Below are 25,463 nucleotides of genomic sequence, written 5' to 3' on the forward strand. Positions count from 1 at the left end.
TTTCTATGTTTCTATGAATTTTGCATAATTTGCACTTAAAATCGAGTGGCATCTATTTTCAAGGTAAAGATATTTCAGCCATATTATTTTAATGGAGAATGTGGTAACGAGGTAGCACAAGGCAAATGCCTCGCTAAAAATCAAACACTATTATTAAACACTATTATAAAATACTATAACTCAGGATCCCGAGTGGCCTCATGGAAAGATACCTGGCGTGCCCATAAGCTTAATGAGTTGAATATTACCCATGGCTCAGCGCCCAACACCTCCGCCCAGTTCGCACTAACCTACCTGATCTCCCGGTGGCTCAGAACTTCAACTCCCCCTCCAATTCCCAATCCGACTTTTCTGTCCTGGGCCTCCTCCATTGCCAGAGTGAAGCCCAGCGCAAATTGGAGGAACAGCATCGTATATTTCGCTTGGGAAAGTTTACACCCCAGCGGTATGAACATTGACTTCTCTAATTTCAAGTAGTCCTTGCCTTCTCCCTCCTTCCCTTCCCAGCTCTCGCACAGCCTACTGTCTCCACCTCTTCGTGTCTTCGACCCCCACCCCCCACCCCATCAGTCTGAAGAAGGGTCTCGACCCGAAACGTCGCCTATTCCTTCTCTCCATAGATGCTGCCTCGCCCGCTGAGTTCCTCCAGCATTTTTGTCTACCTTCGATTTTTCCAGCATCTGCAGTTCTTTCTTAAACACTTCTTCAGACTGATGTCAGCGGAGGGGGATACACATAGATAAGCAAGTGTAAGGTGTGAAAATAGAACAACGTGGATGAAATTCAAGGAAAATGTAGAATGTATCATTGTTGGCTGGGAGACGTTAACAACAAATTAACACATAAATAAATGTTCATTGTTTTAAAAGAGCTAAGATAATAATATATATATATATATATATATATATAACCCAAATTCCAGCCAAGGTTCAGGCCAGCTTTAAATGTAAAGTCTCTCCACCTTGGTCTCCATAATCAATCTTCAGTCCATCCACTCCTATCCCCATTGACAATCTTCCGTCCTTTCCCTCGTTCCTCTCCCCATTCATGAACTACATGCTATCCTGCTCCCCATTCACAACCCTCTACCCTCTCCGCCGCGCCCCCCATTCATAATCTTCATTCCACCCTCCTCTCCATTTACTATCCCCCAGTCTGCCCTCTCCTCTCTCTCCACATTCCCTATCCTCCCAGTCCACCACCACCATGCCAGACAGCGAATATTGTGGAAGGGCAGCGAGGATGCACCACGGGCTGTGGGATTGGAATGAAAGAGGTGCTGTAGTATTTATATGTTTAAGAAGGAACTGCAGATGCTGGAAAATCGAAGGCAGACAAAAAATGCTGGAGAAACTCAGCGGGTGCAGCAGCATCTATGGAGCGAAGGAAATAGGCAACGTTTCCTTCGCTCCACAGATGCTGCTGCACCCGCTGTAGTATTTATAACCTATTCAGAGTGACAGCCAGCGTGGAAAAAAAAATCCTACTGATATTTTATTTTATTTACAATATACATGAATCCCTTTGGCCCCCCTTTTCTGTCGTTTGAAGAATCAAACGAAGTACATTCTGGAAATAAAAAGGAAATGGCAAAATGACAAAATCCGAGATCTCCCTAGCCTTTCCTCCGGTAGGAACTCGCCGAAGGACCATATTTTAATGTCATTCCGCGACAGATAAGTCGGGATACTCCAGCTTCCAGTTCGTAGCTTGCACGCTCAGAAAATGAGCTTGCAGCTCATGTATAAGTGCGTAAATTAAGTACTGTGCCTTACGACGGGGTCACTGTTCAAACGCGTTTACATAATGGTGAATTATCGAGAGAAACCAACGTGAGGTTCAGCGAACAGTTAGATATGGAGACTATCAGATATCGATCTTTGGCTGCGAGGAAATGGTTGGCAGTGGACCCCTCAGCCGAGCTCTGATGCCAGTCCATACTATACGGCGTCTCGCACTTACAGTTTGTGAAAGACAACATCGTTTGGCATAGATTTGCCCACGACTCCTGATGCCACAGTAGTTGGGCACTAGTTAACTCGCCCACCAAGCCTGCCTGCCATACACTGTCCCCGCTATTCTTTGACGGGGTTGCATTTTTCCTTATCGTTCAAGCGGCGAAAGCGAACCTTCAGCCCATCGACTGGGTGTACCACGGGCACGGTCTGCATGCTGGGGTAGGTGGCACTAGCCAGTTCCCAGTGCGCACTGCTGATCAATTCAATCGCCAGTGTTTTCAGGATGACCCGTGCCAGCTCTTTCCCGATGCAGCTCCGAACTCCACCTCCAAAGGGCAGGTAATTAAATCTGCCCGCTTTGCTCTCATCTCGCTCGGGTCCAAAGCGATCAGGGTCAAATCTGTCCGGATTCAGGTAGACAGCGGCAGTCTCTTGTGTATCCCGAATGCTGTATATAATATTCCAGCCTTTGGGGATTTGACAACCCTGTGAATGAGAGAATGAGAATGCAAGTAACTGCAAGCAGTGCTAGAGGCACGTTATTCAAAATTGTGACATAGACTTAATTCACTCAGAAATATCATGCTGTATTCATTCGCCACATTTCCTGAAGGCTTTCGTTCTTCCACCCTCTGCAAGCTGCCGCTAAACTCACTGGCCACTCTGGGGCAGTTCTACCACTGCCGTGATAGATAGACTCCTGTCATACGCTCCAGCCCAACAATCTCCCACCGTTCACCACTCATCCGTTGACCACCTCGCACAGCCCTGCCTCTCCGACTCGGCCTCACGCCGCTTGGTTACAAATAGCCCGTCACTTTTCATCCACTGTTTCATTAAAACCTCCGAAAGTGTTCAGCCGAACCATTGACAACCGCTGCATCAGACAGACAGGATTAAAACATTTACTTCTCTGGTTTAAACCGAATATAGACAGAACATGCTGGAGTAATTCAGCGGATCAGACAGCGCATCTCTGGAGACAAGGAGTGGTCGACGTTCTGGGTCGAGACCCTTCTTCAGACTCACCCATTCCTTCTCTCCAGAGATGCTGCCTGTCCTGCTGAGTTACTCCGGCATGTTGTGTCTACCTTCAGTTTAAAGCAGCTTCTGCGGTTCCCTCCGACACATTACATCGCTGGTTGTTCCCGTCGGATAAGAAAGCTTTATAGCATTTTGCAAGACAGTCACTCAGAGCAAGATTTCGGAAAGAGGGGACAAATATAGAGGCATAAGAACAGTTCGTTTTTTTAAAAAGGAAAATAGAAAGGGGGTTAATGGTTTAAAGAGTCCCTTCCAACGTCAGTTGCAGAAACACCGACAATGTAGGGAACAATCATTGAGGAAGGAGCCGGAGTGGAGTAGCCGGTGGTCGCGGGAACAATCAATAATTAGCGGGGGTCGTGGCACTGACCCACGTTGAGGAATCTCCATCTCATTCTAGAAACAAGGAAGCAGCATCTCTGGGGAAACATGGATAGATGACGTTTTCGGGTCGGGAAACAACTTCAAGGGTTTAGAGATATGTTGCCTGACACCGTTCTGCGCCCAGTTACTCTGGAGTCTTGCAGGGACTTGGCGTCTTCGCCCGAAAAAACGTCCCCTCGGCCCATTTACTTGCTCTCTAGGGAGGGGGGGGACGCACCGGCCTGACCCGACTGAGGTACTCCAAGTGATTTCAGTGTCTACCCTTCGGGTTGGTTAAAACCAGCATCAAAGGGCCAGTTTCCTTCCTTAACCACAAAAACCCAAAATGTCTTTTGTTTCGATCTGGAACCTGTTTTTGGGGGAGAAGGGTTGGAGCCAACGAGGGCCAAGCCGAAAAGCAAAAAAAGGGGGGCCCCGAAGAAGAAAAAAAACAAAAAAGGGGAATAAGGAAAGTTTGCAGGGGGGCCTGTGTTGGGGGGGGAAAAAAAATTCGAAAGGGCCCCGGTGCTTTTTCACTTGGGCCTTTGCCAACTAATGCATGGCCCCAGTGGGGCAAAGAGTGGTTTTTTGGGGGGCAAAAGAACACACGGGGAACCAAAACATTCTTTTCAAACAGAAAGGGGGGGCAAAAAAAAACAGGCAAAAGGGCTTCTTGAGGGCTAAACCTGGTTTGACCCCAACCTTGTTTAGGCTCTACGTTCCCAAGAGGGGGGCGGGGGGGACCCAACGCAGGGTTTCAGGGAGTGGAAAAAAAAAAAAAAAAATACCAATCCCCCGGGATATGGACCCCAAAAAAGCAGATTCCGGGGGGGGGGGGGGTTTTCGTGGGATTAAAACCCAAATTCAATGTTTTCACAGCCCAGTTTGTGTGTTTAGAGGGAAAAAAAAGTGTTTCTTTAAATTGGAGGGGGGGGGGGGGGGGGGGGGGGGGGGGGGGGGGGGAGGGGGGTGGGGACGATTGGTCTTTTTAAAACCCCGCGTTCCTCTTTTGTCACCCATTTGGGCAACCCACACGGGGCGTTTGGTTGGTGGAGGGGGAAAAAAAAAAAAAAAACGGATTGTTCTTGGGGGGGCACGGGTGGCCCCAAAAGGCAAAACAATAAGGGTGTTGGACATTTGGTAATATTTTTTTGACTTGGGGGGGGGGGGGGGGGGGGGGGGGACTATGGGGGGGACAGGGGGAAAAGGTTGGTTAAACCAACAGTGATTTTTTAAACCCAATTATTTAATTGTAGATTTAGCCTCCACCCGGGAATAGCCTTGGCCACCAACCTTCTGGGGGAAGGACAACGGCACGGGGGTGTTGGTTGCTTTCGATGGGGCCACTTGGAGCCAAGAGGGGGTTCTTGTGGGAGGGGGGATTCTTTTTAACATACACCTTGGGCACCTCTGCACCATGGAACCCACCCCCAATGGAAATTGAAGGGGGGAAAAAAAAAAAACAACAAAAAAAAAAGATTGTTTTTGTTTTCCAAAAAATGGGGGGAAAAAAAAAGCACCAAAAATAAAAAAAAAAAAAACCCGTGGGGGGGGGGGGACTCAGGATTAGGGAAAACTTGAATCGGGGGAGGGGGGGGGGGGGGAACCAGGGAAATTTCGTGAAAAAAAAAACAAGTTTTGCGGCCCAAAAAAACAAAAAAAACAAAAAAAAGGGGGCTGCCCAGGGGGGGACAAACTCGGTTGGTGGGTTTTCAGGCAGCATCTGTTAGAGGAAACACGGGGCCAACCACAAACCAAGGGGGCCGAATGGGTTTTTTAAAATTCAAGTTTTTTCTTCTGACTGATTAATAGGTGGAGTTTTTTCGGGGGGGGGGGGGGGGGGGGGGGGGGTGGGGGGGGAGGGAGGGGGGGGGCAAAAAAAAGATGGGGAAACAAAAAAAAGAAAAAAGAAAAACAAAAAAAAAAAAAAAAGAGGGAGTGTGGGGGCCGGGGAGACACAAAAAAAAAACAGGGGGGCCTTTAGGCAAAAAGTGGATTTTTAAGATGCTTTACCAAGGGGTGATTTTAGGGTTAGGGGGGATTGGGTGGGGGGGGACCACCGGCAGTCGGGTCTATTTTGTCCCCCCCCCATTAAGATGCTTGCTAAAAAAAAACCAAAATATTTGGGCGTTATTTCCACAGGAATGGGATGGCTTTTTGTGCTCAAAGACTTCAAGGCCAATGTCCCGTTTTTTTTTAGGTAGCCAAAAAAAAAAAAAAAAATTGGGGGAAAAAAATTAAAACACCTTTTTTTTTGTTTTTCCTTTCCACCCTTGTCTTTTATTGTATTTGGAAAAAGGCTGGGATAAAATTAACCAGGTTAATTCAGTAAAAGGGATAAAAAAACCTGAGGGGGGGGGGGGGGGGGAAAAAAAAAAAAAATAAAATTTTACAGGGGGGAGGGGAAAAAAGGTTAATCCCAGGCCCCAAAATGGGAAAATTTATTTTTTGCCCCCAAAAAAAAAAAAAAAAAAAAAAAAAAAAAAAAAAAAAAAAAAAAAAACAACAAAACAAACAAAAAAAAATGGGGCACAGTGTGCCATGGGGATATTTAAAAAAAATTGGGGGGGGGAAAACAAAAAAAACCAAAAACGTGGAAAAAAAAAAAAACCATTCAGCAAGGGGAAAGGGAGGGACCCCAAGGGGGGAGGAGTTTTAACGGGGGTTTGGGTTTCACAGGGTCGCAAAAAATAAACCCCCTCACCATTATAAATTTCGTTGGTGGTGTAGTTTAGAAAAAAATGCCAGGGGGAGGGGGGGGGGACCCTTTGTTGCCCTTTGATTTTTTTTCAAGTTTTAAAATTTAAAAGGGGGGCCCCAGGGAGGATAAAAAAAAAAGGGGAAATGAGAAGGGGGGGGGGACCGGGCCAATTGGTTTCAGGGTATTAAAAAAAATTGGTTTTTGGCAAAATCCTGATATTTGAAACAAAAAGTTAGCCTTCCCTAGGGGATAGGAAAAAATTTTTTAACAAAACAAAAAACAAAAACGCCCTTCTCAGGGATTAAAATGAATGAATTTAAATTTTTAAATTTGTATCTTGGATTATATTTTAGGTATTTTGAAAATTTTTATCTACTCGCTGGAAAAATAAGGGGTTGGGGAGGGGGGAAGGGGCGTTACTGGATGGGTGGAAGGAAAAGGCCAGAACCGGAAAAAAGGAGGGGGGGAGGGGGGGGACCCAAAAGGAAAATGGCGTTTACACCATTTTTTTACGTTTCGGGTCCATTTTCAAGTTTGTTTACTGGGGACCTCCCCATTTCATCGTAAAAAGGGGGGCAAGGTTTCCTCCTCTGAAAGGGGAGGGCTCCTCAAACAACAAACCAGGCTTTTGCCAATAATCAATCAAAACGAAACCCAACACCCCACCTGGGGGGCCCAACCGCCTTCCTCAATTTTTGCTACTTGGGATTCGGCAAAAAAAAAAAGACGGACAGGGACACCCATGGGGGGGGGGTGTGTTGGGGGGGAAAAAAAAAAACCACGATTGGGGGGGGAACCCAAACCACTGGTTCAAGGAACAACAATAATAAAAACAAAAGCCCCTTCTTCCCAAAAAAAAACAAACAAGCAAAAAAAACAAACTTTCTCACATCCAAATTTCATTGGTTGATTTAACCCTTGGGAATTTTAAAAAAAAACCCACCTCCCCTACACAACCCAAACATGTAACACTTTAAAACCTTCCAAAAAAACAAAAAAAAACTTATGAACCTTTCTTGTGATTATGTTATAAAACGGGCTTTATAGGCCATTTTATTGGGGCCCCGCAAAACTTGGGGTTTGGTTTTGGTTCTAATATTGATTTTTTAATATAATTAGGTTAAAAATGATTAAAAATTTTTTGTTTTGTTTTTCTAATTTTCGAATTTTAAATGAATTTGTTGTCTGTGTTTTTGTGTTGGGGTTAATTTTGTGTCGTTGTTAACAAGGGGGGGGGGGCCCCAAGTTTGGGGGGAAAGGCTTGGAAAGAAAGGGAGCGTTTTTCAGTGGCGGGGGGGGGGGGGGGGGGACAACAAAAAATAAAAAAAAAAAAAACAAAAAAAGAAAAAAAAAAAAAAAAAAAAAAAAAAACACAAAAAAAAACAAAAACCACTATTTTTGGCTCTCGACCCTTAAAAAATAACCATAATTTTCTTAATAAATTAATGAACAGATTTTAAAAAAAATTTCTATTTTTTACATTACGATACCCTTTAAATTTACAAAAATAAGGTTAAAAATTAGTCAAAAAAAAAAAAAAATTTTATTAAAATTGCAACCAATTTTTTTTGCAAGCTACGCCGAGTAACCAAGACAAAAAAAACAAAAAAAAAAAAAAAAAAAAAATGATGGCCAATTTCCCCCCAGGGAGGGGCCGGCCATGCAAAACAAAAAAAGGGGGGGGGGTTTTTCGAAACTGGGTTACTTTCCAAATTTGCATTCTGAACATCCAACCCACTACTTTGGGGCGTGGAAGCGCCCCAACTCTAAAAAAATGGGACCCAACGGGGGAAACCCCCCAAAAAACAAGGGGTGGGCCCTGCTTTCTGGTTTGGTCCCCGGTTTTGGGCCCGGTTTTTTTTTAACAAAAAGCCCAAGTTGTTGGGGGGGACTGCCATTGTGGTGGGGCCCGGGGTGGTGGGGGGGAAGTTGTGGGGGGGGGAAATGGGGGGAACCCCGGGAAAGCAACGGGGTTGTTTTTGTGCCCCACGGCCTAAATCTTTGTACCACCCCAAGGGAGGAGGAAAAAAAGGGGACCCCCCTTAAACAAAAAAACCCAGGGTGGGGCGCGATTCGGAAAAAAAAAAACCCCAACCATGGTTGTTTTTAATTTACAAAAAAAAAAAAAATCCTCCCAGGGGGGGATTTGGGGTGGAAACCCCATTGAAAGAAAAAACAAAAAAAAAAAACACAAAAAAACTATTAGGATGGGTTTGTAAAACAAAAAAAAACCCTTTTAAAATTTTCAAAACCCACAACGTTCCTTTTTTTCAGGCGGGATTAAAAAAAAAAAAAAAAAAAAAAACCCATTAGGGGCTTTCCTTATTCTGGGGTGTGGCTTATGATAAGGGGGGAACGCCAAAAACAAAGAACACCCGGCCCAACTGTAACTTCCTTTTCTTACCCTACAAAAAAAAAGTGGTTTTCAAATGGAAAATGGTTGGGCCGCCCGGGCCCCGGGGGCCGGGGGGCCGGCGGGGTCCAGTTATCCCGTAAAAATTTGAAAAAAAAAAAAATTGTCTCGGAGAAAGGGGCGGGGGATGTTTTCCCCCCCAAATCTTTGGGCGTTGGAAAAAAAAAAGGGGCGCCTTTTTCCTCAACGGATTTCAGGTCTTGCGGGCTGCTTGCCCACCCGCGGGGTTGCCCAAACGGGGGGGCCAACAAAAGGGGGTCCAGGGCAGAGTTTTACCGGGGGGACCGCCCCCAGCTACGGAGGGTCTTTAGGGGGGGTACCAAAGTAAACTTTTGTTTACAAAAAAGTTTCGGGGCTGAGGCGGGGTATTAAAAAAAAGGCCCAGTTTAGGGGGGGGGCATTCTCTTGACCCAACAAAAGGGGAAACGATTGTTACAAGCGGAACAAACCCACTGCCTTACCCCAAACCTTACACAACCTCCCCAAGTAACATTCAAACAGGGGGCGCCACCCGGGCTAATGCCCCAAAATCCATGGTTTTACCTCGCAAAAGGTTGGGGGGTTTAGATTTTGGGCTGGATTTCTGTGGACAATTGTTAACAACCAAAAAACCGGTTTTAAAAGGGGTCCCCAAAGGGGGGGGAGGGGGGGGGGGGTCTTGCCAGGGGGCTGGGGGTTGTTTGGAAAACAAGGAGAAAAAAGGGGAAAATAAAAAAAAAAAAAAAAAACAACAGGGGTCCCATAGTTTCAGGCGATGTTTTAAAAAAGTTTTCCAGGGGTGCCAGGTTGACCCCAAACGGGGGGCAATTCCAAGGGGGCTTTTGTTCCTTTTTCCCAACTAACATCGCAAAAATTCGGGGGCATTGTTTTCCATAAAACAAAAAAAAAACTTTAACAAAAATGCAAAAAGGGGCAAGGGTTTTTTTTTTTTTTAAAATCTTTCAGTTTTTTTGGCCCGGGGATGGGGAACCCAGGGGGGGAAAGGGGTTAGATTAAGGCAAAGTGGGAGGCAAAAAAAAAGGGACGGAGTTTTTTAGGGAAAGTGATGATAGAAGAAGGTGGGGAAGGTGAGCAAAGTGTGCAAGGTTTGTGGCTGGTGGTTTGCTTCTGCTGTAGTTGTGTGTGGCAGGGTGATGATGTAGCTTGGCAATGGCAATCCCTCATTGTCAATTCCCCTATACACTTTGATTAAAACCCGGGGGGGGGACACGTCCCCTCCATGTTTTGAGAGGTGGGGGACATTCCCCCCAAGTTTTTGTGATCCCGGATTAAAAACGGTTGAAATCTCCGCTTTTCGCGCGAGACAGTGGGGATGGGGACTGATGATCGAGGGCACCGATTGCGAGGGGAGAGGAGACGGTCGGTCAGCAGGCAATGGGCTGGACATGATTGATTCAGCGCGATGATTGGAGGAGGGAGGAGGAGTGGGCGTGGTGATTGGAGGAGGGTGACATGGCACAGTCAGACGGGCCAGCGCGGAGAAGCATCGCTGGTATCTCGTCAGTCCAGACAGGGCTGTGGTTAACCCGGTGAGACAGGCAGAGTTGAGCTGCATTTAGCGCTGGATTGAGCCTCCGAAGCCTCACACGCGTGTGTGTGCGTGTGAGTGTGCGTATGGCAGCCAAGAAGTTGTGTCCCGTCCCCCCGTCCCCTCCTTGTTTTGACAGCGGTTTCCGTCCCTGCTTTGATAGAAAGATGACAATGTTTTTCAGCAAAGACAATTGGGGCCTTGATGGGCTGAATCGCCAGACTCAAAAAATAAACATGCACGGGTTACACAAACACTCATGAAGTTAAATGGTAATTTGGGCTTTATCGTAAAGGGGGAAAACAGACCTGCTGCGTTGCAACCTTGGTGACACTGTTCAGTTCAGCGTTTGATGGCATTAGGCCTATTTATATTTGCTGGAGTTTAGAAGAATGGGGGGGACCTCATTGAAATGTACAGAACAGTGAGAGGCTTGGATAGAGTGGAGGTGGAGAGGATGTTTCTACTAGTGGGAGAGTCTGGGACTAGAGGTCGTAGCCTCAGAAGTAAAGAACTTTCTTTTAGGAAGGAGATGATGAGGAATGTCTTTGGTGGTGAATCTGTGGAATTCTTTGCCACAGAAGGCTGTGGAGGCCAAGTCAGTGGATATATTTAAGGCAGAGATAGATAGGTTATCGATTAATGCGGGTGTGAGAGGCTATGGGAGAAGGCAGGAGAACGGTGTTAGGAGGGAGAGATAGATCAGCCACGATTGAATGGCGGAATAGACTTGATGGGCCGAATGGCCTAATTATACTCCTATCACTTATGATCTCCACAATCATAGAACGTAGAACAGTACAGCACAGGAACAGGTCCTTCCACCCATAATGTCTGTGCTAAACATGATGCCAAGAACAACTCTTATCTGCCAGCACAGAATTAATATCCCTCCATTTCCTGCATATCCATGTGCCGATCATAAAGTCTTTTAAATCCCACTACCATATATCAGTCTCCACCACCACCACATCTCAGGCATTCAACACCCTCTTAAAAAAAAACTTACTCCACCCATCCCGTTTAAACTTTGCCAGCTCGCCTTAAAGCTATGACCTCTACATTTGATATTTCGATCCGAGGCAAAAGGTTCTGACTGTCTACGACATCATAACTTTATATACTTCTATCATCAACCTCTGGGATTCCAGCCTAAGTCTGCCTAACTTCATCTTGTAGCTAATACCCCTAATCCATTCTGGATCACAAAAAGCTGGAGTAACTCAGCTGGACAGGCAGCATCTCTGGAGAGAAGGAATGGGTGATGTTTTGGGTCGAGACCCTTCTACAGACTGGTTAGGGATAAGGGAAACAAGAGATACGGTTGTCCACGTGGAATTTATATATTCTCTCTACGACCATGCATGTTTGTTTTGGTTGCTCTGGTTTCATCTCACATCCCAGAGACTTGCAGGAGATACGCTGGGGGATCTGGTGAGTGGTGGAATATTGCGTTGGGGGTTGCCAACGGTAACAGCAGCAGAAGCTTGAAAGAGAATGCTGGGCACCACCATCTTCAATCCGACTGGGCCGCATGTGGGGGGGGGGGGGGGGGGGAGTGTATATGACGGGGGGAGGGGTCGAATCAAAAGTCGAGTCTGTTCATTGACTCAAAGATTGCCCCCCCCACATCGGGTCCACGCTGTCTGCCCCCCCCCCCCCCCCCCCCCCCCACTCCACTGCTTAATTTTGAATCACAAAGCAGAGATATGGAAACTCCACAACCAAAGATAGACACAAAATGCTGGAGTAACTCAGCGGGACAGGCAGCATCACTGGAGAGAAGGAATGGGTGACGTTTCGGATTGAGACCCTTCTTCAGACTGAGAGTCAGTTGACCCGAAATGTCACTAATTCCTTCTCTACATCGATGCTGCCTGTCCCGCTGAGTTACTCCAGCATTTTGTGTCTATTTTCGGTGCTAACCGGAATCTGCAGTTCCTTCCTATACATCTCCACAACCAAGTAGTTTCGCTGGAGTGAATATAGATTTTTGAAAAAGAAAATGCATTTGACAAATGCAAGTTTTGTTGAATATGCAACTAACTCGATAGCTGTGGATGTAGTATTTATGATCGTTCAAAGGACAGATTTACAACAAAGATAGTATTGAAGATATTATACCAAAATGCACAGAATTGATTGAAGGCCTATAAAATAATAGAAATAAATAGGCCAATTTATAAATTATAAATATAAATTATAAATTACAATATTTAATTTTTAATAATAAGAAGAATATTTAATAGAATAAATAAATAGGAAATAACAGGAATAAACAAGTGACAGGTGCCAAAGATCAGAGTTGAGCACCAGCTAGTGGGAGTCAGTATTCGTCAACAAGGTAAAGGGCAGAATATTATGTATCTGACTTTGCTGACAATGTAAAGCTTGGTGGGAAAGTGAACCGCAGGACAGATGCACTGAGTCAGTAGTGACTTATTCAGGTCAACTGAGTTGGCGTAGAAGTGGCAAACAGCACAACTTGGGGAATTAGATTATTCACTTTGTAAGGAAAAAATTAATGACCCACAATATATTTGCCCTGGAGTTGGTGCCATATAGAATTGTTAGACCAATTTCTGTCATGAAGGGATTATCTTCTGAGGAGGAGTTGAATATAACTGGTCTATTCTCACTGACATTCAGAAGCACAAGCAACCTTCTAATTGAACACATATGACGCTGAGAAGGATTTTTGCGCTGATGGCTATAAATATATTTGGAATTTTATACCACAACGTGTAGCTGCTAAGCCTACATTTGCAAATGAAATCAACTAGGATTAAAGGAATGGGGCATTCATTGAGATAGAATGAGCATGCATGATCGCATTGAATGGTGGATTAGAGTCTAGAGTCAATTTGCTTGCTTTTGTTTATTATGGTTACAATGGTTACAGAGCCAGGGGTTAGGTTTGATTGGCAGCACATGTTCTTCTCACATATTTATATCTATCTACTTAAGCCTAAGAAGCTTGGGGAGAGGTTGACAAAGTCAAGAATCTGTGATTCCCTGCAGGCACAAACATTCTGCTGGATTTCAACTTGAGCAACTCAGAATATTTGCATGCTTGGCCCGTAATAATACCCTACACACTTCATGCTGTCTTGGGAAAGCAACCAACATAATAAAGCACACGTTCCACCTCAGTCATTCCCTATCCTCCCTCCCCTCCCATCTGCTTGGGAGATAGACAAGGTTTCTCACCTCTCCGCTTGGCCAGAACAATGTTGAAAGCATGTACCACCAATTCACAAATAGCTTTCCCCCTGCTGTTTTCAGATACTGACTGTTCTTTTATAAGCTACGAGATCTTCCAATCTACCTCATTGCAGACCTTGCTCTTTTTTTATCTGCACTTGTTCTAAACTTGTTCAATGGTATAATGGCGCAACACTATATTTTGGCCTCTAGTGTTTTTCTCTTCTCTTGTTTGTGGCTTGATTGTACTCATGATGAGTATGATTTTAACGGATAGCACACTTGCAAAGCTTTCCATTGTATCTCAATGCACATGACAATGGGAAATCATTACCAATATCTTACTAATTAGTTTGACTTGAAGCGTTTCGAGAGCCAATGGGAGAGTATCTGAGCCCCAGTAACACTTCTACTAGCTCAAAAGGACCCAGAGTGCTGGAGTAACTCAGCAGGCTAAGCAGCATCTCTGGAGAACATGGATAGGTGGCATTTGGATGTGGACCCTTCTTTCACCTACGCATGTCCTGGCTGAGCAGCTACTCCAGCACTTTGGGCCCTTGTGTGTAAACCGGTATCTGCAGACCCTTGCCTCTACCTGCCTATCAAGGGACATACTCAGTAGTCGAAGAGTTAATATATTGTGTGCATGAGTGTTTTTCAGAACTCAGTATTTCCAGAAAGTTCTTTATTTATTAAAAAATGTTGATAACAGCAATTATATTCAAGTAGGGCAATAGGTCAACATCAGTGATGCTCTGGTGATGACTGTCTTCATAACAGGGTTCCTTATTGAGTGGTTCATTACAGGAGCATTATCCAGCTCTAAACTCTACCATCGTGAATTGCACCATTATCGCATTCCCCCAGATGATATCCCTTCACTACCACTGGTCAAAGTACAATCGGTCCTGCCAGCTATCAAGTTTGCTCTGTTCAGCTTCTATAAGTAAGGAAGTTAGAAACATAGAAATAAAGTTCTTGGGTTTTGTCCACAAATATTCTTGAACCAGCGGGCCAGACCCCTTATGAATGTGTGCATATGGGAATAAAATAAAAGGAAATACTTAAATGTATTAAAGACATCAGCCCAAACAGATATTTAAGGCTGGTGTCGTTTATTTGGAAACAAAATGCTACTAGGAACCATATTGAAAGTAATTGACTGAAGAAAAACTATTGTAAATTAGTGAATTATTATAACCTGGAATACACTGCCAGAGCGGTTAATGGATGAAATGACATAAAAACATTTGAAAGGAAATTGGATAAATGCTAGAAAGAAGATAGTTTGCAAGGTTGTGGAGGAAGGGACTAATCGGACTGCTCTCTGTCAAAGTCAACACAGACACACAGTGGGTGAATAGTCACCCCATAACAGACAAAAATGTAAGCAAACGCTGCCTTCCCCAGCAGTCTGTGGAATTCTGTGCCTCAGAGGGCGGTGGAGGCAGGTTCTCTGGATGCTTTCAAGAGAGAGCTAGACAGGGCTCTTAAAAATAGCAGAGTCAGGGGATATGGGGAGAAGGCAGGAATGGGGTACTGATTGGGGATGGATCAGCCATGATCACATTGAATGGTGGTGCTGGCTCGAAGGGCTGAATGGCCTACTCCTGCACCTATTGTCTATTGGTTTAATATTTTGTAACTCGTTTTCACCTAACCCACAGCTAACCATTCATTTGTTCTATATCTCTCCACATCACTGCCCATGTCTCTCATTTCCTTTCCCCCAGACCCTGAAGAACTCAGAGAACTACGTCTCTGCTCATCCCTAGTAATTGGATCTTCCACTTCCTCCGTCAGTAGACCACAATTGGAACATTCCCTACCTGACAACCTTCAACATAGGAGCGCTTGAGTCCTGTGAGCTCAGTCCCCTGCTCCACACTATGCCCTTGACTGGGTGGCCAGACGCAGCGCCAGCTAGTTGTGTCCATTAGATGTTCACTTACGTTCAGTTCAAAGGTCTGCAGCGCTGTCCTGTAGCCTCCGGATACGGGGGGGAGCAGTCTCAGCACCTCTTTGATGACACAGTCGAGATAGCGCAGACGGAGCAACACTTCCAGACTCAGAGAGCGCTGGCAGTCCTCGCAACCACCAGTCCCCGCCGCTGCCGCCTGGGGCCACGCCGCTTCCTGGCTCCCAAACGGGGGAGACCGAAGGTGTTCGCTACCCTGGGCGAAGCTGGGATGTTGGGCAGTGTGGATTTGGGGCCGTTCTTTATTGCGGGCGGGGTTGTCCAGAGCAGGAAGGCCGTTGCTGTCCCTGGCCACATTCTCTCCGGCCACAAGCCGCTGGTTCCCGTGGAAGATCCCGCCCGCCTGCTCCTCACTTGGGCCGTGTCCGTGGCGGGTCTCGACATCCCGGGGCTCGGGGAGCTGGTCGCACTGGCAGCTGCGGATCAGGCCGTGTTGCCGCAGCTCCTGCCTGGCTTTAGCCAGCACCTGCGAGTGCTGCAGGAGGAGTAACACCAGCGAGGTGCTGGCACTCGCCGTGGTGGAGAAAGCGGCGAATATCAACTCCACCGCAGATTCCTAGAGAGAGACAGAGACAGAGACAGAGACAGAGAGGGGTAAATTGCTGACGGATGCACGGAGTAAGAAGCTATCACATCACCGCACACACGCCATTATTGAGAGTAGGGAAGATTCAAACAAGAGGACATGATTTGAGAATGAAGGGACAAACGTTTAGGGGTAACATGAGGGGGAACTTTACTCAGAGAGTGGTAGCGGTGTGGAATGAGCTTCCAGTGGAAGTGGTGGAGGCAGGTTCCATTTTTTCATTTAAAAATAAATTGGATAGGTATATGGACGGGAAAGGAATGGAGGGATATGGGGTGAGTGCGGGTAGATGCGACTAGCTAGAGTAAGTGTTCGGCACGGACTAGAGGGGCCGAGATGGCCTGTTTCCGTGCTGTAATTGTTATATGGTTATATAGTTAAACACTGGAGCGATTAAAAGCCGTCAAATTCATTCCTCTTTGGAAAATAGACAGAACGGTAACCCAGGCGCTGAGACCCAACGGGTTCATTTCTATACTATTAAAGCTGATGGGAACGCCATCGATTATTGCAGTCAATGAGCATTCGTGGGAACACCGTATTTCTCCAGAACACCGAGGAGGTATCCCCACTGAAGATGGGCACAAACTGAAGATGGAGTAACTCAGCGGGACAGGCACTTTCTCTGGAGAGAAGGAATAGGTGACGTTTCGGGTCGAGCCCCTTCTCCAGACCCTTCTTCGGGTCTCGACCAGAAACGTCACCCACTCGTTCTCTCCAGAGATGCTGCCTGACCTGCTGAGTGACTCCATCTTCGGTTTAAACCAGTATCCGCAGTAGCTTCCTACCCAGCTATCTCCACTGATCCCACGGACCAGCATCTATGGGTAACATGGAGCCCTCTATGCCTGGGCCATTTAACTGCCCATCTACACAATTGACTTGGCATCCCCCAGGCAGGCGCCCGCTCCCTCTGGGTGGGTGAAGTTAGAGGGGATTCATTAGCTTGTCGCTGGATTCCCACACGAGCAGGAATTTCACATTACTGCAGATGCACAGTCGGCTCTGTGACTGCTGCACATGAGCCCGTGGTTGTACAGCATTGCAGCCTAATGTTCAGCATGTATTGTATCTGTTGAAGCAACGTAACATCATCTTATTATGAGGGGAGGGGAAGATCAATAGAGGACCCGATGTGGGAAGACCACCGTGAGTGAGGGGGGGGGGGGGGGGGGGGGGGGTGACAAAGGAGGAGTGGGCAGGAGTAATTTGTAACTTTGTCAGTGCCCTTTATATGGCGACTCTTTGCATACCTTGGGTGGGCAAGTTCACTGTGACTTGTCACATGTGACAATAAAGTGTTCATTCCATTCCATCCCATTGTGCAATGTCAATGCTCAGGATGCAGCCAATGGTAAAAAAAAAACCTCCACAGCCTCCAATTCAATGACTGAAAGTTCTTCTGGATCGACTATGTCTTACATCCCATATACCTCCCGTATGCTCCACACTGAGATTCGACACGTTGCAGTATATGAAATCAAAATAATAACATTGACAATGTACGCCGGACACATTTTCTTCAGCACATGAGTCCAGTGATGCCGAGTTTCTGCCTTGTATCAAGTTCGCACTGTTCTACTTCAAAAAGTAGATGCGGCCTCGTTCTGTGTTGGCCATTACTACATTACTCTAAGAACATACGTCTGTAAAAGGGTCTCAACCTGATTCATCGCACAATCCTTCTCTCCAGAGATGCTGCCTGCCCCGCCGAGTTACTCCAGCTTTGTGTGTCTATCTTTGGATTAAACCAGCATCTGCAGTTCCTTCTTACACACCACATCACTGTAACCTGCCTGTACATTACCACCAGTTAATGACAGCTTGCTTTACTTCAATTACAATGGGCACATTCCCTGAATTTTATTACACTTCAAAAAATCTAACTCAAATTTCCTTTTGTTGATCTTGACATTGTGAAATATCTATCTCTATTCACGCTTTGAGCCTAGATGCGAATATCTAAACTTACCATCTTGTTCCCTCCGTACCTTAACTACGGGTGTGGGACGGGATGGATTCAACTAATAATCTGGCGAGCAGCCTTTCACCAACATCATTTCTATTTTCCTGCCACTGTTATGGGTGATGCCATTCTACATATCTTTTGTAAATTTCTCGACATTATTCCTTTATTATTTCCAAAAATCCCTCGACAAACTCACTCGTTCTCATAAAACTATAGGATAACTTTCCTTACCAGCCTGCAACAAAATGCAAAATACACCCACTGCTTTGTGCCATTAAACCCATTGACTGGGTGTTTTTACAATGGAGAAAGACATGGGCACTGGGGAACTTGGGGCAGCAGATGGAAGTGTCTGGAAAGCAGTCAGTGTTATGGTCGAATAGATGCTGAAGGTCCTGACTCATATGAAGGCAGACAAATCTACCAGGCCTGATCAGATGTATCAGAGGACACTGTAGGAAGCTACAGAGGAAATTGTCCTGCCTGAGGTTTAGTCATCATTACATGCAACTGAGGTGCCTGAGACTGGAGGGGGGCAGATGCTGTGCCTCTATTTCAGAAGGGCTGCAATGAAAAGCATGGGAACTACAGGCCAGTGAGCCTAACATCTACTGTGGGTGGAAAGTTACTAGAGAGTATTCTGAGGGATAAGTATATACATGCATTTAGGTGGACAAGGACTGATTAGGGATAGTCAGCACTGTTTTGTACGGGGGATCATGTCCCATTAAGCTGGATCATAAAAAAATAATGATGAGGGCAGAGCTGTAGACATTGTATATATGGATTTCAGCAGGCATTCGACAAGGTTCTGCATAGTAGGCTGCTCTGGAAGATTAGATCGCATGGGATCCAAGAAGAGCTAGCCGACTGGATCGAAAATTGGCTTCATGGAAGGAAGCAGAGGGTGATGGTGGAAGGTTGCTTTCCCGACCGGAGGCCTGTGGCTAGTGGTGTGCCTCAGGGTTCAGTGCTGGGCCCATTGCCGTCTGTCAAGTATATCAATGATTTGGATGAGAATGTACAAGACATGATTAGCAGATAATACTAAAGTGGGTGGCATTGTAGATAGCGAAGATGGTTGTCAAAATCTGCAGCAGGAGAAGCAAAAGTTCAGTATCTACATCAGGAAATAACCCACAAGAATGTTTACAACGAAAGGTGGAAAGCATACAAATACAATCCTTCCTTCTCTGAAGAGCTTGAGGCTGTTACACAATTGCATTTACAAATGAATTTCCATAACGACACTGGCCACTTAAAAACATCTTTGGATGTTTGAAAAAAAACTCCGATTCCAAACAAAAGTGGGGAAGGAATTAATCTTCAGTTTCTTTGATCTCTTTGCTCTTCCTCACTTCTAGTTCCTAGTTTAATACAGAGAAGTGCGAGGTGTTGGATGTAGGGAAGTCTAAGCAGGGCAGGCAGGACCTACCCAGTGAAAGGCAAGGCTCTGGGAAGTGTTGTAGAGCAGAGGGATCTAGGAGTTTTCCCCACATTGGCATTCATTCAGAGTATTGAGTAAAGTAGTTGGGAGATCATGCTACAGTTGTGGACACCAAATGGTGAGGACACATTTAGATTACTGTGTGGCGTATTGATCACTCTGTTATAGGAAAGATGTTCTTAAGCTGGAAAAGGTGCAGACCAGACCTACGAGGATGTTGCCAGGACTCGACGGTCTAAGCTATAGGGTGAGGTTGAGCAGGCAGAAGTAGAATATTGGATGATAATATTTAGAGCAAGTGTTCCCAACCTGGGGTAAATTTCACCTATCCAGGGGATACATTTGTTGATTGTGGATTTTTACATATTTTTTCTCATTGACTGGCTGTTTGGTTCTGGTATAGCAGTATCTGTTCATCATTAGTTGTTCATAAATAAGTGAACTAACATTGTTATGTGCTATTAAAGTTGCCTGGGGTAAACAGGACTCGAAAGGTTGGAAACTCCTGATTTTGAGCATTTGCTGAATCTGAATATTTTCTTTTTGATTGGAAAGCTGTGTACTCTTGCTTTGCAATTTCATATAAAATGGCAAATCAAGGGACTTGTTGAACAGATAACAACAGTGTTTGGAAATTATAAGATTTGATGATTAAGGATTGAATACCCAACTCAACTGAAAATTGATTGGAGAGTGGTCGGATGGACCCACAAAGGAAAGGTCTTGCCTCACAAAGTTGATTGTATTTTTTTGAAGAGATGACTATATTAGTGGATTAGTGGATGTGGCTTCCAGAGGACATCTGATACAACATCTGGCAAGAACTTGTTTGCTAAATCTCAGGAATATGTATCAAAATTGACAGAGTTAAGAAATTGGCTGAATGGCAGGGGGCAGGGGAGGAAAGTTAAGTTAACAGGGGTTGATTGGGGGATTCTATAAGCATATATCGACTGGAGCCAGTCACCGGGGTAACAGCATGATGCTGTGGTCAGAAGCCACTATTCAAGTTTGCTAATGACACAGGCAAAGGCAGCTCTATAATGAATGTGGATGGATGGATATAATTACAGAGATGTTAACTCATTGAGCAAATGTAGGCAAGTGTGGCATTGAGAAGATTTAAAATCTTAAGCAGTGACAGAGATTTATGGGTCCGTGTGGATTAAGATGTATGGAGGACACGTATACAAAATAATGAAAAGAGGTTAATGTAATGTTGCCCTTTATACCCAGACAGGAATGAAAGTGCCTTGGCAGCATTTAGAAACCAAACATTTACATAGAAACATAGAAAACATAGGTGCAGCAGTAGGCATTTTGGCCCTTCGAGCCAGCACCGCCATTCAATTTGATCATGGCTGATCATCCAAAATCAGTACCCCGCCCGTCCCTGCTTTCTCCCCATATCCCTTGATTCCGTTAACCCTAAGAGTTATATCTAACTCTCTCTTGAAAACATCCAGTGAATTGGCCTCCACTGCTTTCTGTGGCAGAGAATTCCACAGATTCACAACTCTCTGGGTGAAAACGTTTTTCGTCAAATTCAGTGATAGCCAAGTTCCAGCATTAGAGTGTGAGGGGAGAAGACACAAACTAGTTATATATATATATGTAACTATATGTATATATATATGTATATATATATGTAATATATGTATATATATATGTATATATATATATATATCACTGGATATAATATATATAGACACAAAAAGCTGGAGTAACTCAGCGGGGCAGGCAGCATCTCTGGAGAGAAGGTGATATATTCCTTGACAATTGGAAAGTTCAGAAGTGATTTAATTGATTTCAGCTACTAAGAGCTACGAAAAGTTATTTCACAAAGAGTTTAGAACTCACAAAGGGTTTAGAATTCCATGTTTAAGAGGCATAGCCTGAAAACTACATACGGGACTTCCACGAAGCAAGTTGGGGAATGATTCCAGGTAAAAGGGAATGGCAGAAATTTGGAAATGGTCTGCAAATAACACCCGATGCTACACCATATCAAATTACACATCATTAAGAGTAGTACATAGAGTAAATGCATTCAAATGGAAATAAGTCAATGATCAACCACACCATACCAAATAGTTGAGAATGCTAAGGTAGCTACATGGTATACTACTATTCTTATTTTCAATCTTGACTCATTCTCAGACAGTAAATTATGAATGAAGGCATGTCATATGCAACCTTTAAGCATTTGTTCAGTAAAAGAATCCTATTTATTTTGTGAGAAAACCTTAGCATTCGTGAATTTATTTATGTGTCACTTGGCATCCTGTCGATTGGGACATTTTAATACCAGTGACACCTCCCAGCTTAATGCCATCAAACTACGGGTGCTGTATATTTTAATGAGCTCCTCTATTACATTCTCCAGGGCAAGTTTTGAAGCTGAATACTATGTAAAATTGTAGTTCAACTGGGTGGCCAATAATTCTTGAAGTCATAGAGCACAGAAACAGGTCCATTGGCCCAACTTGCCCATGCCAACCAAGATACCCCATCTACACTAGCCCCACTTGCCCATGTTTGGCCCATGACCATCAAAACCTTCCCCATCCATCTACCAGTACAAATGCCGTTTCAATGTTGTTATAGCACCTCCCCCAACTACCTCCCCTGGCAGCTCGTTCTATATACCCACCATCCTCTGTGTGAAAAAGTTGCCCTTCAGGTTCCTATTAAATCTTTCCTCTCTCACGTTAAACCTATTGATTCCCCTACTCCGGTTCAAAGATTCTTTCTATTCTTGTTGACCAAGTATTCAACCATCTAATAGTTTAGAAAACCCAATTGTTGGATGATGTCTACCAGCTAACGTTACCAGCTAATTTGGTAATGTTTGCTGCACTCATTGTCAGTTTCACGGGGAACCGGCCCCTGTACTCACTCCCACTAACACCCCAGGGCACTAAATCTCATACTCAATTTTCACTCATTCGTACCCCAGTTCCCGTGCTTCCTCTAACACACTAGTATCCTGGTGTCTGTGCTCCTTTTCCATTCACTAGGTCCCTGTTTTTCATGCTCATTTCCAGTTCATGAGAGCCCTGATTCCTGCATTCCCTTTCAATGCAAATTACTCACTGGAAAAGCTATTGTACGGCATAACATTGAAAACAAATATGAAGTCAAGGGGTTTAATATTAAATAGTTCAGAAAAGCTGCCAAGCCTGTCTGCTTATCAGAGTTTTACTTATTAATAATGGCTCTGGATATATAATGAGGCAGACTCAAAATGCTGGAGTAACTCAGCGGGACAGGCAGCATCTCTGGAGAGAAGGAGCGGGTGAGGTTTGGAGTTGTTACTTTGAAGAAGTGTCTCGACCCGAAACATCACCCATTCCTTTTCTCCAGAGATGCTGCCTGTCCCGCTGAGTTACTCCAGCATTTTGTGCCTATCTTCGGTGTAAACCAGCATCTGCAGTTCCTTCCTACACACAATATAACGACACAGTTAACTTATTTAAATTACAGAATATTTAGTTAGCCAAAGCTCCCATCTCTGATCAATCAAGTCGCCGCTGATAGCTTCACGTACATGATTAAATGAACCCATATCACATATTCTTTATAAAATAACTTTATACCGGAAATATTTGGTACAGACTACAGAATACAAATGTAATGCAGTTCAAGGTCTGACCTAAATGATGTCTAGCAGGAAGTGTTTGGAAGTATAGTGAGCGACCTAGCAGGTGTACAATATGGCATTATTTAAAGAGAGATCCTCGATGATTCATGATTCAGACCGGTTCTCCCTGTGAAGACTTCCTGAAATTAACTTAAAAACCAGGTGTTGTTCTATTGGGCATTCAGGACAGGAATGAAGAATTGCATTAAAACCAGCACCTCTCACCGGTCGAGAATGATTCAAAGTTCTTTGCAACCAATGAATACAAACAGGGGACGCGGCACTCTATTTGTGAGCAAAGTCTCGTGGCTATTTTTGAGAAAATCGCTGAAGATGACAGTAAATGTAACACAAAAAGCTGGAGTAACTCAACGCGTCAGACAGCATCACTGATTCAAAGGAATCGGTGATATTTCGGGTCGAGACCCTTCTTCAGACTCAAGCACCTGCAGTTCCTTCCTACACAGTAAATTTAAATGTCAGTTTAGGAATATATTAGTGAGCAATTGCATTTGAGTAAGGCAATGGTGCCAACAGACTATAAAATAAATGGGGGAATACTTAGAAAAAGCAGGATCTTGGGGTTTATATTTACAAATTATTTACAGAGGCTTTTAGAAAGGCACATGGATATACAGCAAATGCAGAGGTGTGAATCCGTTTATTTTGGCATCATGTACAGCACAGGCATTGTGGGCTGAAGGGCCTGTTTCTGTGCTGTACCGTTTTATGTTCTGTGTTCTATGAGGAAAGATTTAACTGAGACACGTACACTTCCAAGGCAGCTTGGAGGAGGAGGAGCATTCAGGAAAGCCCAAGAACTTGGGAGTTGTTTCTTTGGACGGTAAACACAAGATGAGAATGAGTGTACACAAATCCACCCAACTCCACAACCCAGCCAGCCACGTCCCACATGTGATTCAACCACCTCAGAACCAACAGAAGTGGAGACAAAGCACGTCATCTATGATAGACACAAATTGCTGGAGTAACGCAGCGGGACAGGCAGCATCTCCGGAGAGAAGGAATGGGCGACGTTTCGGGTCGAGACCCTTCTTCAGACTGATGTCAGGGGAGTGGGCGGGACAGAGATAGAATGTAGTCGTAGACAGTAAGACTGGTGGGAGAACTGGGAAGGGGGAGGGGATGGAGAGAGAGGGGGAAAGCAAGGGCTATTATATGTGGCATTTTTGTCATCCATGATGCTGAGGAATTAACTGGGAGGTGGGATAAACCAAGCATCATTCAGGCTGAAGAACCGATCCAACATTTGACTAACATTGGAAAATGTAGCAAGGCCACAAAGGAGGGGTGCCAAGGAGAGCATGAATTATGTAAACTATGGATCTTAGACAAAGTCCTACATGGTAAACTGATGAAGAGAGTAATTAAAACCACATGGGATTAAAGCAAATGTGTTAAGTTATATCTAAAAGTGTCTCAGTGTCAGAAAGCACTGGGTAACCAGCAAAGGGACTTTTAGTCACTGGAATGCAATGAGGTTCCACAGAGCTCAGTACTAGGTTGCTGGGTCGACAACAACGATTTGGAACTAAAATGAGAGACATAATTAAGAACTTAGTGAATCATTCCAAACTGTTCAATGTTGAGCCGCATGGTGGCACAGCGGTAGAGTTACTGCCTTACAGCGCCAGAGGCCCGGGTTCGATCTCAACTACGGGTGCTGTCAGTACAGAGTTTGTACGTTCTCCCCGTGACATGCGTGGGTTTTCTCCGAGATCTTTGGTGTCCTTCCACACTCCAAAGACGTACTGGTTTGCAGGCTAATTGGCTTGGTATCAATGTACATTAAACCTAGTGTATGTGGGTTAGTGGGTTACACAGAAAAGCTGGAGAAACTCAGCGGGTGCAGCAGCATCTATGGAGCGAAGGAAATAGGCAACGTTTCGGGCCGAAACCCTTCTATGTGGGTTAGTGTTGTGTGCGGGGATCGCTGGTTGGCGCGGAGTCAGTGGGCCGAAGGATGTGATTCCGCACTGTATCTAAGCTAAAAATAAGAATAAATAAAGTCATTGGAGTATGTCACCATGAAGTGACAAATATAATTCAATCCAGAAAATACAATATAGCCCATTTATGGAGATTTAACACCGCAAGATACGATGTATTAAATGGCAAAATGCTCAAGTGCTAATGATCTTGCCCATGTTATATTAAATATAGGCAGAATGCCTAGGTATTGGCCTTTACTGGCTAAAATGTAGGATCCAGGGTCAGAAGGTCATGCACAAAAATATAGAACATGTATGAGGTCCCAGAGTGAATATTGTCTGTTGATGTCTTACACATATTACTGGGCAGATGTGATAGAATGGGGGAGTGCAGAAAGGAGATTTATTAGCATGTTTCAAGGGCTGGATAATTTTATTTATGAGATGAGAACAGTCAGCTTAGTGAAGAGGATGTTAGGAGGTTGCAGGGTGACCTGGACAAGTTGAGTGAGTGGGCAGATGTGTGGCAGATGCAGTATTAATATAGATAAATGTGAGGTTATCCACATTGGTGGCAAAAACAAGGGGGCAGATTATTATCTCAATGGGGTTAGGTTAGGTAAGGGGGAGGTACAGCGAGACCTGGGTGTCCTTGTACACCGGTTACTGAAAGTTGG

At 44.7% G+C, this 25,463-nt stretch overlaps 1 protein-coding gene across 1 annotated transcript in view; it reads right to left on the reverse strand.

Moving 5' to 3' along the window:
- Positions 1 to 1,465: 1,465 nt before the first annotated feature.
- LOC129703907 (cytochrome P450 26C1-like) overlaps positions 1,466 to 25,463 on the reverse strand; it is a 36,317-nt gene continuing 12,319 nt past the window's right edge. The window contains exons 5-6 of the mRNA XM_055646610.1: positions 15,164 to 15,745; positions 1,466 to 2,444 (exon numbers count right to left, since the gene is read on the reverse strand). Coding sequence (XP_055502585.1) covers positions 2,076 to 2,444; positions 15,164 to 15,745 — 951 coding nt within the window. The 3' untranslated portion in view covers positions 1,466 to 2,075. The remainder of the gene's footprint in view (positions 2,445 to 15,163; positions 15,746 to 25,463) is intronic.

The sequence above is a fragment of the Leucoraja erinacea genome, chromosome 15 (genome assembly GCF_028641065.1).
Source record: "Leucoraja erinacea ecotype New England chromosome 15, Leri_hhj_1, whole genome shotgun sequence".
NCBI classification, from domain to species: domain Eukaryota; kingdom Metazoa; phylum Chordata; class Chondrichthyes; order Rajiformes; family Rajidae; genus Leucoraja; species Leucoraja erinaceus.